The 17144-nt window shown below is 46.6% G+C and overlaps 1 protein-coding gene across 2 annotated transcripts in view; it reads left to right on the forward strand.

Moving 5' to 3' along the window:
* The window catches only part of TOMM40L (translocase of outer mitochondrial membrane 40 like), a 586774-nt gene that overhangs the window by 123814 nt on the left and 445816 nt on the right, over positions 1-17144 (forward strand). For both annotated transcript variants that reach the window (XM_078669218.1, XM_078669219.1), the window contains exon 2: positions 1741-1808. In XM_078669218.1, the coding sequence (XP_078525344.1) occupies positions 1741-1808 (68 nt within the window). The remainder of the gene's footprint in view (positions 1-1740; positions 1809-17144) is intronic.

The following is a 17144-nucleotide window of genomic DNA, read 5'->3' on the forward strand; positions in this document are numbered from 1 at the left end:
GTAAATTCTTGGTCTAAAAACCTACTACTGTGCCTGTGTGACGATGTTTCCATCCAATCTATGTTACATTGCATATTTTTCTGTAAATTCTATGATTTCCTTAGGAGAAGATTTGTAATACCTATTTTAAAGAAGTGGGAACTTAGACAAGGCAGAACGGCATTTTTGAAGCTTCAAATGTTAGACAATGAATTTATTACATTTGCTATGTCGTACTTTTTAAAAGCTGTTATGAGACATAGGAACGCAATGCACTAACTTTCTGGGCCTTACTGAATGAGTTCAATATTCTTGTGTAAATAATATACCCGTTTTTTAATTTAATCAATGACCTTGGCTTAAAAAGGATTATGAAGAAAACTGTTAATGTTTATGTGTATATGTCTGTCATATTTTATTCTATTTGTTGTTCTTTTATGTTTTTTAAAAAACAAAATCGAATAAAGCTATTTTTGATTTGATTTGATTTGATTTAGTGAACTACTAGGCTGCTGTTATTAAGTAAAGTATATTTGCATGCTATAATAGAGATGGAAAATGACAATTTAGTAAAAGGCTAGGTAATTTATTAATATAATCTAACACTAAGCTACAAATATTAACAAAACTCACCATTTATATACCGGCTTCTTCTCTTTCTCTAATTAAATTCACGCCCTGAACACACCTACAGTGTACCACAAGTAGGAAACACAACAGGGAAATGCACCCAGCACGCACTTAAAACAAGAATGTAAGCTACCGGCATAGAGAATGAAGAAACAGGCCCGTACTGCTGAAGAAATAAAAAGGCAGCCGCAGGATGTCCCTATATTCCTGCTCACACCACACAAGACCCCCTCCGCGATAAGGGAGACACGCAGATGAGTTAACTGGGAGCAACGTGAGGAGTCGCAGAAGAGCAGTGCCGAGGAGAGAGGGATAGATCAAGTTGTGCACTGAAGCAAAACATATGGCCCATAGAGAAAGGATCCATCTAGCAAGGACAGTCTCCAGGGCGGAACAAAACAGCCTAAAGGTGGGATAAATGCATGCTCTTGGACAATGAAAACAAAAGACTTTTTAAGGCAGACAAAATAACCAATGGAAAGTGATGGGTGTGTTTAACGTCTATAGTCTGAATACCACATGTCTCAAAGAGACAGTGCTTGCGCTGCCTAGGCTAGACCTAAAAATGTCCTAAGAGAAAACCAGAAGCATGGCAGGCACACTATCTGTCACCTTTTCATGGTCTTAGCCATTTTAGCTGCCATGACTAAACAGTTAGAGCTTGCATCAAAATCTTTAAATAAATTTTGCTGCTCAAGCTTGGGGGCCCAGTCACCAGTAAGGTCAACGTCATGGTTTGCTGACCTAATATTAATAGTTATTGGGGAAAGAAATCTCACAGAGTTATTAAACAAATGCCAAAGTAACTTTTTGTGATGGCGAGCTCATGCAGGTAAAGTTTAATAGTTTAATTCACAAGCAGCGATTCACACTTATGTGACTCAGATCACACAGCCAGGCGTCGTCTGAACTGAAGTAATAACATTTCTACCCAACAACCATGCTTTCTACATCCCATTTAGTACTATTCAATCTCAAATTCTAAGTTTCGCTCTCAGTTCTACACATTTCTCACCAGTAGTTAATAATCCGCTAAAGCAGACAGTGTATTTACATTATAGCCTGTGACAGAAGATGACAGTGAGCAGTCGTTTGCTGGTGCTGACGTTACTTTCATCTTATTTATTGTAGAAGTGTTCCCGCAGCAGATGGAAGGTGTGAAAATGATCGTCAACAAGATACTGAGCAGCCACTTCCAGGTGAATTCTTTTGTGTTTTACTTCTATCTCCATATTGTGAGAGATGACTTCCATAACTAGGGGTGGGAAATGAGCGGTAAACCAGCCAGCATGAGCAGGAAGTAGCTCTGTAAGTATCAGAGGTGCTGTCTGGCTACCCTCTTGTGGGTGGTGTCTTCCAATTTCCTTCTTGGCTTCAACCTTCCAATACCAGATCTTGTTTACGCCTCAAGCAATGCTATTGTGTGAAACATTCTTTGTCCGGAAAACTTGGGATCTCCACTGTTCCCATTGCTCGAAACCTTGGTCAGTCGTACATTGCAGGCTCTTGGGTCCTGCATTTTTCAGGGATCCTGTCTAATAGAGCAGACTATTAGGATTTAGGTCCTGATTACGAGTGCCCTGGACGGATAGTCTGAATTTATCCCTCCTGAAAAAAATCGAACACTCCAGGGTTTGAATTTATCAGGTGCGATAAATTGCACTTATTCTAGCCTTTTAGGGAATAGCATGCAGATTTTGTTGCTTACTGGACCATGATCCGGATGTCTTGGTAAATACTGACCTTTTCCCCCTGTTAAATTTCAGCAGGTTTGACCTGCTAAAAGTTAACAGAGGATTCCAAATTCTTTTCACCACTTCAATCTTGTAATTCCCAAAGTCAAAACAGCCTCCTTTGTGGAGGGGTGGGGGGGAACTATAGAAGATGTTGTGTCGTTGGTATAGCCAGGCCTTGGAATTGCCTGCCAATTACCCTTAAGAAAAAAATCTGATCTTTTCTCTTTCCGCAAATCTTTAAAAACCTTGTTGATCAATAATTAATACCCCATTTTATCTCTCTCTTTCTCTCTCTTAGTCAGAGCATGGTGGCTAGACAATTCCGGGTACAGTGCGCTGTATAAATTACATTTTTATTTAATTTCATTTCAGCTTGTGATCCCTGTGCAAACAAGTAGTTGCTCAGGAAACTTAATTTGTAATCAGGCCTGCAGTCTGCTAGATGGTGCTTAGCTTGTAACCAAATAAGTGCCGAGTCTGAAAGTTTTGTTCAGAAACCCGAGGCCTGCACTATCGAAGATGAGGATGCCCAAAACCAAAGCTGCAGAATAGACTGGATTCTACCTCATGGCTCTTTAATCTACCACCAAACACTCCCTACCTCTTTATCCCACTTTACAGGTTGTATTTCATCCCTGCATTCTCTATTTGTCAGTGTTTTTCCATCTTTTTGTCATGGTAGTATATGTGGGCGCACTGTGTACATCAGGGTCACACAAGCCTGTTTGGCACTCTGGTACCAGGGCCATTCTTTTGGGCTAGAATTTTGGCCCTAGTGGGCTAGTTGTTTTTCTCCGGGGCCCACTCAGATCTTCTATTGTAACTCCAGCTCTAACATATTTGGGGAAATGTACTTGATTTTTTTTTTAACATTTATTTATTTGCATTTTATTTTTTACTTTTGAGATACATTGAATACAAGGTAATTTACTTGTAACAGTATCAACATATGGCAGGTATCATTTATGTCGTTACACCAAATGCACTACTTTTCTCAGTGGCTACCGGATATGAAGAGCATGTCAAAAACATAACACATATATAGAATTGCTGACAGACTATTGCTGACTTGTGGTTGCTGTATTAGTGCATCTCATGTATACATGTAGTTTTATTGCTAGGATATTGGAAATGCATTTCGACACAGTAAAACAGCTTCTGATGGATACTTCTGCCTGTGGATTCTTCACCCTATGATTCCTCACCTTATGAATACCCCCTGCGCCAGCATTCTGCGGTAATTCTTTCCTATCTCTCCCAGGTCGACAAGGACGTCACAATAGCACGGCTCCGCTCGCGACACCGTATGACGCCATCGGAGCCATAAGAGGACCTAGTCGCCGTGCTGACGTCAGTTCCCTTTTTTCCGCGCCATCGACGCGTAACGGTTTTTCTAGGGGCTCTCCATTTTCTTTGAAGAAAACTTTGTATCCTTGTTGATTTCTGATGGCTACTTCAAGGAAGACTGAGTTTAAACCCTGCAGAGAGTGTGGCGGGCATATGTCGATTGTGGACCCGCATGAAGATTGCCTCTGGTGCTTATCGTCAGATCACGACGTCGAAGAATGCCGAAGCTGCAGGAAAATGAATCCTGCAGCCGGTTTCGAAAGGCTCTTCGCTGCATAAAGGCTCTCTGGCTCCTGCTATGTCTCCGATGCCTAGGGAGTCGTCACCAGGCCGGGTGGCTTCACCTGTGCGGGCACCGTCCCTGGCTCCGCAGCCTCCAGTTCGACCTCAGGTGGTTCCACTTCCGGAAGGTCCTGATCCATATCCTGCTTTTCCTGCTCCTGCTCCTGGGTCAGAATCTTCGCATTTTCTTAATGCAATGTTTGCCATGTTTGCCAGGGCCTCTTCTCCATCCACTGCGCCTTAGGGCCCCGTGGGTCCTTTGGCCTTTAACTTGGGTGTTCCTCACCTCTATCCTCAGGCACCCTTTATGCCATTCTTGCCGTTGACTCCGGCTTGGCATTTCCCGGTGCCGATGTCGACAGCGAGGTTTGAAGCTGAGGCTCCTCCGTCGACGCCGTTGATGTCTTCACCGGCGCCGCGTGTGGCGCTGCCAACGCCGACCGATTCCTGAACAACGCTCTAGGAGAGAGGCGCAGAGGCTCCTTGAAGAGGAGGAATATGCACAGGATCAGGAGGAAGGAGCGATTGTTGCGTCTATGGATGAGTTTGAGGGCCTAAATGAGGCCAGTGGCTTGGATACTTCTCCTGAGTATGATCTCCTATCTGCGAAGGCTGGAGTTGGGCAAGACATTGCTCTTTATCATGTGGTCATAAGGAAGGCGGATGATTTACTTGGTCTGTAGCTTCCCTCAGCTGATGTGAAATCTAATATCCTTACGGAGGTTCTTCATACAGCTTCTTCAGCGTCTGAACCGTTGCTTCCCTTTACTGAGGCTTTGACGGAACCAATAATGGAGGTGTCGCAGAAGCCTTTGTCTGCCGCTGCGGTTTCTCGTTCCATCTCCAGAAGGTACAGGCCTGCTCCTAGGGATCCGGCCTTTTTGTCTCCTCATCCTACACCGGAAAGTTTGGTTGTCCATGTTCAAAGCAATCTTCTGGTTCTTTCCCTACCGTTCTTGGTGATAGGGATTCTAAAAAAATGGAACAGGCGGCAAAGAAGCTATTCTCTTCTGCAAGTATGACTCTTAAATCCACTAATGCAACCTGTCTTCTTGGACGGTATATCCATGCTTTAATGGACTCAGTCATGCAGCTAGCTCCGAAGTTGCCTGAGGAGGATCGGAATCATTTCTTGGAGGCCCTTTCTGATTCTCAGGCTGCGGCCCGTCAGGTGATTCAATCGGGTCTGGACACTGCTGACTCTGTGGCTCGTGTGATGGGGTATTCTGTGGCGGCAAGGAGACAGGCTTGGCTGCGGTCGTCTGGTTTCTCACCTGATGTTCAGGCAAGTCTGCTGGATTTGCCCTTTTGGTCAAAACTGTTTGGTTCAAAGGCGGACTCAGCCTTGCAGCATTTTAAGGACAGCAGGGATACTGCAAGGTCTCTGGGCATCCAGGTGCAGTCCAGAGGATATGGCTACAAGCGGTATCGTGGTTTTGGGGGATCTGCTTCCTTTTGTGGCCACCAGCAGTCTCGACAGAGCCAGCAAAAGCGGAAGCCCTTGTACGAGTCGTACAGAGGGAAGAATAAAAGAGGCCTCAGGGAAGCAGCTCAACAGCAATCCTCCTCCTTCTCCTCTACTTCCCATCCCACCACCGTTGGTACAACAAGAAAGCAGTTCTAGAGCCCCCATCTTAGAACATGTTGGTCCGGTTGGAGTTCGGGTGTCCCTCTTTCTACAAGACTGGCGACTGATCACGTCAGATGGTTGGGTCTTGAATCTTGTAGAGAATGGGTACGCCCTTCTCTTTTTGGAGTTTCCTCCTCCTTACCCTCCTCGCCAGGGTTGGTGCTCAGAGGACCACTTACTGCTTTTACAGCAGGAGGTTCTTACCTTGCTACAGAAAGGTGCGATAGAGGTGGTTCCAGAGCAGAAAAGGGGTCAGGGTTGCTACTCCCGTTATTTCCTGATCTCCAAAAAGGACGGTCGTTTAAGGCCAATCCTGGACCTCAGGATTTTGAACCTTTACCTCAGACAGGAGTAGTTCAAAATGTTGACCTTGGCTCTGGTTCTTCTTGTGCTGCAACAGGAAGACTGGATGGTGTCCATCGATCTACATGATGCGTATTTTCATCTTCCCATCCTGAGGTCGAATCAGAAGTATCTCTGGTTCACGGTAGGATCACAACATTATCAGTTTGCGGTTCTTCCGTTCGTCTCACTTCCGCGCCTCTAGTCTTTACAAAGGTGATGGCTGTGGTAGCGGCTTATCTCAGAAGGTCAAGGGTTCCTGTTTTCCCCTACCTGGACGACTGGCTGTTGAAAGCATAGTCTCCAGAGTTGGTTTTGTGCCACTTGCAGGTGACAACTCATCTGTTGTTGAAATTGGGTTTCTCGATAAATGTACCCAAATCTCACCTGGTGCCTTCTCTACGCAGCCTGTTCATAGGGGCAATACCGGACACTTCTGTGTGTCGAGCATACGCTCCTCCGCAGGGGATTCTCGACATTCAGGAAATTATTCCTTTATTTCACGATGGAGCGGTTGTTCGAGTCCTGAAGGTCCTTCGCCTGCTTGTTCTGTTCGCTTCCTGCATACCGTTGGTCAGTCATGCACGCTGGCACATGAGGGCACATCAGTGGTGCCTCAGCAGGCAGTGGTATCAGCACAACGAAGATCACGGGGAGAAGATCAGTGTCTCCAGAGAAGGTGCAGCGGAGCTGACTTGGTGGAGGGTGCAGGGCAACCTATCTCAAGGAAAGCCCTTTCAGCCTCCTCCGCCGGTGGCCACAGTGATCAGGGATGCCTCCACTTTAGGGTGGGGTGCTCATCTGGGGGATCTGGAGGTCAAAGGTCTTTGGTCTCCAGCGGAAAGGTTGCTTCATTCAACCTGCTGGAATTGCGGGTGATTTGTTTAGAACTAAAGACTTTCCTTCTTCCCTTCATGGTCAGTTATTTCAGGTCCTAACGGACAACACTTCTGCAATGTGGTATATCAACAAACAGGGAGGTGTAGGGTCGTATCGTCTATGCCGAGAGGCTCTGCAACTCTGGTCCTGGGCTCAGGGCCATCGGATTTGTGTGTTTGCAAATCATCTGGCTGGTGTGCTGAATGTACGTTCAGACAGCCTCAGTCGGCGTTACTTGGCCGATCACTAGTGGCAGCTTCATCCAGAGGTGGTCCATCGCATCTTTCAGATGTGGGGGTCTCCTCGGTTGGACCTGTTTGCCACTCATGAGAACGCGCACTGCCCGTTGTTCTGCAGTCTCCAGGTTTCGATGCAGGGAGCACTGGGGGGATGCGTTTCAATTGGATTGGAGCTCGCAACTCCTTTACGCGTTTCCTCCCATACTCTTGATTCCTCGGGTTCTGAGGAAGATTCGCCAAGACCGGGCCCAAGTTATATTGATAGCCCCGGATTGGCCAAGAAGGGTGTGGTACACAGATCTACTTCTCCTCTCGTCGCACCCTCCGCTCCGTCTTCTTCTCAGGGAAGATCTCCTCTCGTAGTTGCAGGGGCAGGTTCTACACCCCTACCTCCAGAGCCTGCACCTTCATGCCTGGAGATTGAATGGGACAACCTGAGTTCCTTTTCTCTCCCGCTGGATATAGTGGATGTTATTTTATCGTCCATGCGACACTCCACTAAGTCTGTTTACTCTTCCAGATGGTCCAGATTTGTTAAGTGGTACGGAGAGAGAGACATTGACCCTTTGAAGGCCCGTTTGTCTAATATTCTGGAGTTTTCATTTTCTTTTGGCACAGCAAGGTTGTGCTGTGGCCACTGTTAAGGGCTATTTGTCTGCTTTGTTGGCGTTTCTATGTTTGCCGGATCAGCCGTCTTTATTTAAGTCTCCCTTTGTCATGAGTTTCATTGAGGGTCTTACAAATAAGTTCCCTCCCACGCCTTTCATTATGCCTCAGTGGGATTTGAATCTCGTTCTTACCTTTTTAATGGGTTCTCCATTTGAACCTCTTCATACTTGCCTGTTGAGGCTTTTTTCTTTTAAAACAGTTTTCTTGATTGCCATTACCACCGCTAGGAGGGTAAGTGAGCTTCAGGCTCTTAGTTCGAAACCTCCTTTCTTGACCATTCATGCGGATTAGTTGGTTCCAGGGCTGCTTTCCTTCCCAAAGTGGTTACCCCTTTTCATATGGGACAGTCCATTACTTTACCTACCTTCTATCCTCCCCCTCACCCTTCCAAGGAGGAGGAGAGACTGCATCGTTTGGTCCCTAAGAGAGCTGTCAGCTTTTATTTGGATCGGACAAGAGATTTGAGGTTGGACAATCAGCTCTTTATGTGCTACATTGGACGAATGAAGGGTAGAGCTGTGCACAAGCAGACGCTTTCTAGATGGATCATCTTGTCAATTAAGATTTGCTACGCCTTGGCCAAGAAGGAACCGCCTGAAGGTATCAGAGCTCATTCCACCAGAGCTAAGTCTACTTCCTGTTCTTGATATTTGTAAAGCAGCAACTTGGGCCTCCCTCCACACCTTTGAAAAGAATTACTTCTTGGACTCTGAGGTTAGGAGGGATGGCCATTTGCTCGTTCTGTTTTGCAAGATTTTTTAGTCTAGTCAGGTGGACACCCTCCTCCAGGAGAGGTACTTCTTTGGGAATCTATTCATAAGGTGAGGAATCCACTGGCAGAAGTATCATCAAAAGAACAAGTTACTTACCTTCGGTAACGCTTTTTCTGATGGAAACAGTATCTGCTGTGGATTCCTCACTGTCCCTCCCGCCTCCCCGTTGTCCACCTGTTTCTACCACATAATGTTTTATTTGTTTGACATGTTGCTTTTTAATATGTCTTAATCATGCTTATGTTTTCATAATGAGAAATGCTTATTCTGTTGCTATTTCGTTATGCCTTTATTTGTTATGCATTTGTGGTTTTATATATGTGTATATATTTGGTATATTATGTATACATTTGAAAATGTGTCGGTCCGCCCGTTTGCCTCGGTGGCACGGAAAAATTGGGTGGAACTGACGTCAGCACGCCGACGAGGTTCTCTTATGGCTCAGATGATTGTGATGTCCTCGTCGACGTGGGAGAGCTAGGAACGAATTTCTGCTGAAAGCTGGCACAGGGGGGTATTCATAAGGTGAGGAATCATAAGGTGAGGAATCCACAGGCAGATACTGTATCCACCAGAACAAGCATTACCAAAGGTAAGTACCTTGTTCTTTTTGCTTATCAGGCGACTCCCATTGTGTTAATCTCTTCGCCTCCCGTCGATCGCTCCTCTTATCGTATCGCCATGTCAGTAATTGGAATTCGCCTATGCGTCAGACCCTTCCAGATTTATTCACTTGTTTATGTTGACCTTGTGCTGGATGTCTTCTATGATGTGAGCAGTTCTCAGTTAGTTCCTGTCACCCCTGGAGTCTCCATCTTGCGATATTTTCCCGTCCTGCTTCAGCCCCAAGTGTTGTTGTGCCACCATTATAGTGTGCCAGTTCTGCGCAATTGGATATTTGCGCAGGCCGACTACGTCTTCTCTCTGTAGAGCTGCACTTTCCGCTGAGCCCATACCAAAGGCGACCGTTTCCAGTACTCTAGTGAGGGAGGATGTTTGTGCTACCATCTCCAGGTGACCATTTTTTTAGCTCCTATTAGGCCTAGATCTATAGATCTAGATGTGGCTTGTACTTTTTGGACCTGGAAAATACACCTAGTATGCACTCCTCTCATGTTTGTAAACGTGGGTGGTCTGTGCATTCCGGCAAACAAGACCCAACCTCCTGCTGGTATTTGTGTAGTAAAGGGCAGGACCACACCATATGCAGAAGATCCACTCCAACCTAGTCAAAGCGGGGTCATGCTGCCAATGTATTTTTTCTTTTTTTTGTACCCCATTCTGTGCAGAGCATTGCATGAGTTTCCAATGAGATGTGTCTCTTAAAGCAGGACCACATCCGGTGCCTGCCTTTTAAGGAATTGAAGAACTACACTTCGTTTAATTGTATCCCCCAACCCGTTAACGTTCAAGCTCAATACTTTTATTTCTCTACCCCCCATCGTCTACCCGGTACTGCCAGTGCGCCCCCGCATTTCGCCTATTGAAACAGAATTCTGTGCTGATGCGACAAACAAACCAACCAACATAAAAACCAACCCCCCCCCCCCCAAAATCCCCTCACCCGCTGCCCTGCCCGCTGGGCTTCAAACTGCCCATTGAAAAATGCAGAGTGCCTGTCGCCCCTAACGATTCAAAGAAAGAAAAAAGGGGGAGGGTTCAGCCTCACCGTCCCGCCCCAGACCCCTTCTGAACTAGTAAGTCCCCCCCAATTCCCCGAATGCCAACAACAAACCAAGCTCCCAGAGAGTCACGCGGCAATTCCAGACCATACGGTCACTGATACCTGACAGATTCAAGTCAAACAGTGAAATAAAAGACAGTATTATTCCCGTTCCACTGTCTCTTGCTCTTCTGATCGGTCTGGTGTTCCAGTTCCGTCCCGAGGGAGAGTGTCTACCCAGTCTGCCGCAGTATCTGGGTTATCAAAAAAACAAACCCTACCATTGACCTCCACCCTTAGGCGTGCTGGAAACATCATGGCGTATTTCAACCCCTTATCACTCAGCTTCTTCTTGACAGCCAAAAAGTGATGTCACTGCTTCTGGACTGCCTGTGTAAAATCTGGAAAAACGGAAAGGGCAGCATTCTCATACCGGATGGGGTCCCCGGACCTTGCCGCTTGCAGGATAGCATCTCTATCCCTGAAGTTCAGGACACGGCTGGGCTCCAGGTCTCGGCCTCCCCCCCGGAACCCTGTGGGCACGCTCAATGGTGAAAAATTTGCTTAGGTCTTTAGGGTGGAGATGTTTGAGGACAAGGTCCTCCACAAATAAATTCTGGGCGGGGCCCTCCGACATCTCGGGCACCCCCAAAATACGAACGTTGTTTCGCCGGGCCCTACTTTCGTAATCGTCCAGCTTGCGTTCTGCCAGCTCATGGGAGGATTTAAGCACACATACGTCCTATTGCAGCTGGGCCACATCATCCATCATCTACCAGGCTGGAAGTCTTAACATCAACTGATTTAACCTTCTCATTGACTTCAGTAAGGTCTGCTCTTATGAGGTTAACTTCCATGGAAACTATGTCCAGCTTGGCGTCCAATGTCACCATTTGCTGTCCCAGGGAGGATTTGACACCGTCTATGGCAGCCATGATGTCATGCAGCGAGACTCCCCCCCTCCCTGGATCCATGGACCCCCCGGCTGTGACAGTGGAAGACCCCGGGCCGGTTGGCGAACCCTTCGGCAAAGTATAACCGTCCAGCTTGTTAGATTGTACCGGCTTTGGTGCCCTCACTCCCCTGGAGGAGTGCTTCTCCCCATCCTGCTTGGACGCCATTGCGTATGATATGCACTGGACAGTCTGGTATTCAGTCTGATCTCTCCGCACCAGAAAGCACTATACTCCAGGGTCTTAGGCATAATCCTCACCTCAGAAGGATATTTCAAGTAAGTCTCTCACCAGGGGAGGGGGCCCCTCCGCACACTCCACTGCCCAGTTGCAGTCAGTTGCCACCAGCACCGATACACCCCCCACCGTCAGCGCTCCTCAGGGTCTGTTATGTCACAGCCCTGGATATGCCACTGCTCCTCCTGCCACCCCCCAGCCAGGCCACCTTCTCCACTTACTTGCCCATTGACAGCGGAGTCTGCTCCAACTCATGGGCGGGGGGACCGGAATCTCCGAATTCACCAGGACCTCCCCTTAGTATGCCGGGCCTCTCCCTGTTGCCAGTGGCACCAAGGCACCGATGAGAAGTCCAGGGGGGGGCACGATGTACCCCCGATCTTCACTCCCCCCCTGTTGCAGCCAGGATAATGTCTGCCCGCCTCCAACAATCTCCGGAGCCCCACCAGATCCGGGGCCCTCCAGTCACTCAATTTGCACCACGGATGGGGGGGAAGGGGTCCAGCAGTCACTGCGGTGCCTTGTACTGCCACCACCGCCTCCAAAGCTCCCCCTTGGGCGGACCCGGCCGGCGACTTCCGGTTCAGGCCGCCGTTGTTATTCTACTCGGGGTCGGCTGGGTTGTCTACTCCAGCCCCCGGCTCCAGCTCCTCCGCAGGCCCAAACTCAAAGCGGGCGCAACTCCGGCTCACAGCGTCCCCGGGCCCCCGGAGTGGGCTCCGAGTGCTCCGCGTGACCTCCGGTCTCGACTGCGGGGTTCGGGGGACAGGATGGATCGAAGGATAGTGGGGCCGGCAAACGGACTCGGTGGAGCCGAGGGTCTACGCGGCCATCTTTGTCAGGTGCGTAGCTCCTCCCCCCATGCTGCCAATGTTAATTGAAAGTATTTTTTTTTAATCTCATCCTGTAATAAATATGCTCTGTGGATGATAAAAAACTGAATGATGCGGAATTTTGCATTTTGCGGGATTTGCGTAGCACTTGCTGATATCGTGTCCCATTCCTTATCCTCCCACGGCCTCCCACTGTCTTCCTCCTAGGTTGTACGTAGTGACTCTAGAGGTTTGAAAGTGTGCAATAATAGTGCTGTGAGCCAATGCACTATGTGGCAGCCTGTACCCAAGACGCCTGGCTGTGTCGCAGCCTCCGGTTCTACTTTTGCCTGCATAAATTTAGGATTAAGAGGGATGGATGGCGGAGCTCTACCAAAACACGCCCGCCATTTTAGCCAGCGTAGCCACGACCCTGGGGAAAAGTGCTTTATAGTAAGATTGTACGCTGGTTAAACCTTTTTGTCGGGAGATTTTGTGTAATGTCGAGTTTTGTAGTTCTTGTGTTTGCAAATGATGTCTGTGCAGGCTGTGATTTAACATGCTGTCCAGTCTCAGCTTCTTATCACTTCTTACCCTTGCAATCACCGCATCACCATCCGTAGTAACTCAACATCCCCGAACATCCTTTAACCTCGTACAAGCACCGCAAGGCCCCAATAAATATTGGTTCGCCTCCACCAACCATCACAATCTTCTATAAAAACTATCTGCTAATAGGAACACTACATTAGATATGTCACAGAATTTCGAGCTGCTGTAAATACTTTTTTTTTTCCGTATGGAGAACTTTTATAATTTTTTTCCAGAAAGGGCCACCTTTATTTGGTGCCTGGGTCTTTTTTGTCCTAGTCTTACACTTTTTCCTATATATTTTTAATTAGCTTTTTTTTTTTACAAATAAAAGAACATCTTGTGCCAGCAAAATTATAGCAAATCAACATTGTCTATGTTTTCCTTACAATACAACTTCAGGCTCAGTTTAGAACTGGACGAAACAGAATATTAGAACTTCTGTAACAGCAACAATATCTTCAATCAATAAATCAATCAAATAGAATTTGTAAAGTTCAAAACTGTCACCCCTAGGGGTATCTAGGTGCTGTGTCTCTGTCACAGAGCCAGGTCTTGAGTCTCTTTCTGAAGTCTGTCAGCGAGGAGGATGTACGGAGCTGGAGGGTAAGGTCGTTCCATGTCTCGGCAGTGATATAGGAGATGGAGATGCCACTGTTTCAGCTGTAATGGACGCAGGAGGGTGTGTGCGGGGTGAGTGGTGTCTAGTGGGTTGGTGGAAGTTCAGTCAAAGGTTGATGTAGGCAGGTCCTAGGTCGTGGAGGTCTTTGTAGGCATGCGTGAGGATCTTGATCTGGCATCTCTTCTGGATGGGGAGCCAGTGGAGGTCGCACAGGTGGGGGTGATGTGGGTTCGTTTGAGGAGGTCCAGGGTGAGTCTGGCTGTAGCGTTCTGTGTGGTTTGGAGTCTTCTGAGGAGCTGGGTGGAGTTGCTAGCATAGAGAGCGTTGCCGTTTACGAGCCAGCTGGTGATGAGGGCTGGTTGGGATCCATCTAAAGATTCTGCGGAGCATGCAAAGTGTATGTAAGCTGGAGACGGTGACTGCGTTGACTAATGGTCAGTTGGCTGTTGAGAATGATGCTGAGGTTGGGTGCCTGGTCGGTTGGTGTCGGTCCAAGTTCTGGAGGGCCAACTGTGGTCCCATGTGGAGGTGTTCTTCCCGAAGATCACTATACTTCAGTTTTGTTGGGCTTGAGTTGGTTGGAGGCAGTTGTCGCTCATCCATTTGGCTACGTTGGCCATAGTGTTGCAGAAGTTAATTGTGGCATTGGAGGGGTCTTCGGTGAGTGAGAGAATCAGTTGGGTGTTGTTTGCATAGGAGATTATGGTGAGTCTGATAGATCTGACAACATCTGCGATGGGGGTCATGTAGATTTTGAACAGGATGGGGCTAAAGGATGATCCTAGTGGTACCCTGCATATGATGTCTTTGGGAGCCCAGGTGAAGGGAGGCAATCGGATGCTCTGTGTGCATCCTGTAAGGAAGGAGGCGCTCCAGATGAGGGCTTCTTGCTGTATACCTATATTGTAGAGTCTGTTGTGGGAAATGGTGTCGAACTTCGTAGAGAGGTAGAGTGTGATCAGGGCCACAGTTTCCCCGCAGTCAAGGAGTGTTCTGATGTCGTCTGTGGCAGCATTGAGTGCTATCTCAGTGCTGTGGTTAGCATGAAATTCTGATTGTGAGGCATCCAATTTGTAGTTTTGTTCCAGGAATTTGGTGAACTTCTGGTTGATGGCTTTCTCAAGTACTTTGGCAGGGTAGGGGAGCAGGGAGATGAGATCCTATGCTAATAGGCAAGTTCCATACTCCTTCTTATACATTCAGGTGCTCATTTTCAGTGTGCATACTTTCAGAGAGCATAATTCTAGTGCCCACACTCTCAAGGGCTTACTCTTCGGTTACCATAGGCCTTCTGCCCCAGTGAAGCAACCTCCCTCAAGGGTTTGATAGACAAAGTGGTAGACGCTGTCTTATAGTCAGCAGCAGCCTCTAAGCCAAGACTGCTAGAGAGAATGTAAGAGCGGTGCAAGAACACTGTATATCTCCCCAGTGGTTTAAAATGGGCTGCTGTGAAACAAAAAGATGAGCAGTCATATTTTCTCCACCAAACTTCTATGGTGTTCACAAACATGGTCTAATGGAGAGCAAATGGAAAAAAGACATTAAAGCTTTCATTAAAGTGAAGACCATATCTAACCCATGCAAGAGGCTGTAACAAGGCAAAAGATGGAGTCACTGTGAGATCATTTCAAGCAATTAACAAATTAGTTAAACGTCCCATGTTGAGATATATCAGCTTTTAGTGGGTGAAATGTCTGACATTCAACAGCAATTTGCAGACTACAGGATGTGCCCCTAAGAGTTTGTCCTCAAAAATTCAAGGACAGGAGAATAGCCGATCTATAGCCATTAATAGTCCTGGAAGACTTGCCTTGAGATGCCAAAGAGGCACGGAAATTAAGAACTGAAGAACCATTTGCTAAAATGAGATAATGACTCATTTCCACCCAACAACCAATTCCAAACCTGACAAGCTTACTTATAAGTCTTGATGATACCCAGAGCCCAGGAAGATTTTAAGAAATTAACTGACATTGAGAATCAGGGCCGTTGTAACAATTTGAGGGTCCTTCAGATTCCCGAGGGGAAGGAGGGGCAGGATCCAAGGGGCTTTATGGTTGATCTGTTTAAAAATGCCTTGCCCTAACTGACCCGGTGGGATTGGGACCGTGAAATAGAACGGGTGCATAGGTTTCCTTTCAACATTCGGCTGAGACCTGGCCAGGATTCCAAACCGAGGGCTCTTTTGGTATCATTTAATAGCTTCTTGGCACGGGAAGAAGTATTTACACTTGCTAGACCTGATAAGAAACGAAGTAGAGTTTTTTGTGAGGCCAGATTTGTATCAACGTTCTGTTGAGCTTCGCTGGCAATTTCGCCAACTGATACCTGAATTACAGGCTAAAAGGGTATTAGTCTACTTAATGTTCCCTGCTAAGCTGAAAGTTTTTTTTTTTGGCCCCATAGTGCCAAAAAGAAAACTCTAAATGGATTACCTCCACCAGCTCCATGCCATACTTTGCCAACCATCCGGATAGGCCATGGAGAAAAAGATAGGGCGTTCCGTTCTTGATATCACCGATACCTTCTCCACTCCCGTTCACTTTATCCGTTTTATCTGCCCTAGTTACTTGGGAGATTTAGGCCAACAGTGTTTTGGCTTAATCATTGGACCCAGTATCTTTTTCCCTCCAATTTAACAGATTAGCCCATATCTTCACCTTGCTTCTTGAATCACAAGCCATGTCACTCTCACTGGTGTATATCACATTTCTTAACAGTTCTGAGAATACTGGAGGATCTTCTGATTTCCAAAGTCTACAAATCTCTCTCCTGGCCAAGATAATTACAACAAATATAAAATTATACATAGGTGTGTTCAAACAATAATCATTTGGTAGGCCGAAGAAAATCAGACATGTACTTATATCGATTGGTCTTTCCAAAACAGATTCCAAAAAAGCACATACCTCATTCCAATAGGGTTTAATTTCTGTGCAGTCCTTGAATATATGGACATCGTCCGCACCGGGGATTTTACACCTTGGACAGCTGTATACTATCCCTGTTATCTTGGTTAGCTTTTCTGGAGACCAGTATACTCTATAAGCTGTATGAAGATGATTTCTCCTTAGTGCAGCAGGTTTTACTAGTACCTGTAACATTGCAAAAGAATCAGACCAAACTCTATATACATCTCTACTATTCTCCCCGTTCTCTCCATATTCCTCGCCCCACAGTCTGGTTACATCCATCTTTCCCTGGTCTTCCGTGTTCAGCAATGTTCCATACCAATATGCAACTTCCTTCTTCCAGATACCAACTCTAACGATTTGATTTAATACCTCTGGATTAGCTTTCTCAGCCTGCCAAATTTGTGTTGACCACCAGGATGCAATCTGATAATATTTAAACCTGGTCAATGATCCTAGGGTTAACCTACTCAGTGCCTCCCAGCTCATTAAATCACAGCCATCTTGTAGGTCTCCCCACTTCTTTATTCCACCTCTTTTGAGAGGTATACTCAATTGATCTTGTAGGCACTCAGGAGTGCCGGGGGAATCCCAGACTGGAGCCTGTGTCGCATAGTATGGAATATCCATTTTTTTCCTTATAAACATCCATGTTTTCAAGGCGACCCTTAATATTTTTAATCTTACTTTTTTGTAGAACTTTGGATCGCCATACTTGAAAAGGGAAGAGACCTGGTCCTGAGACATATCACGTAACATGGCTTTAAACAAAAGACCTAATGGTGAAGAATCTGGGTTATTTATCAGGATCCTGAAGTTTTTAAAATGAAAAGCATAACAGTAAAATA

This window comes from Lissotriton helveticus, chromosome 12 (genome assembly GCF_964261635.1).
Source record: "Lissotriton helveticus chromosome 12, aLisHel1.1, whole genome shotgun sequence".
Lineage (NCBI taxonomy): Eukaryota > Metazoa > Chordata > Amphibia > Caudata > Salamandridae > Lissotriton > Lissotriton helveticus.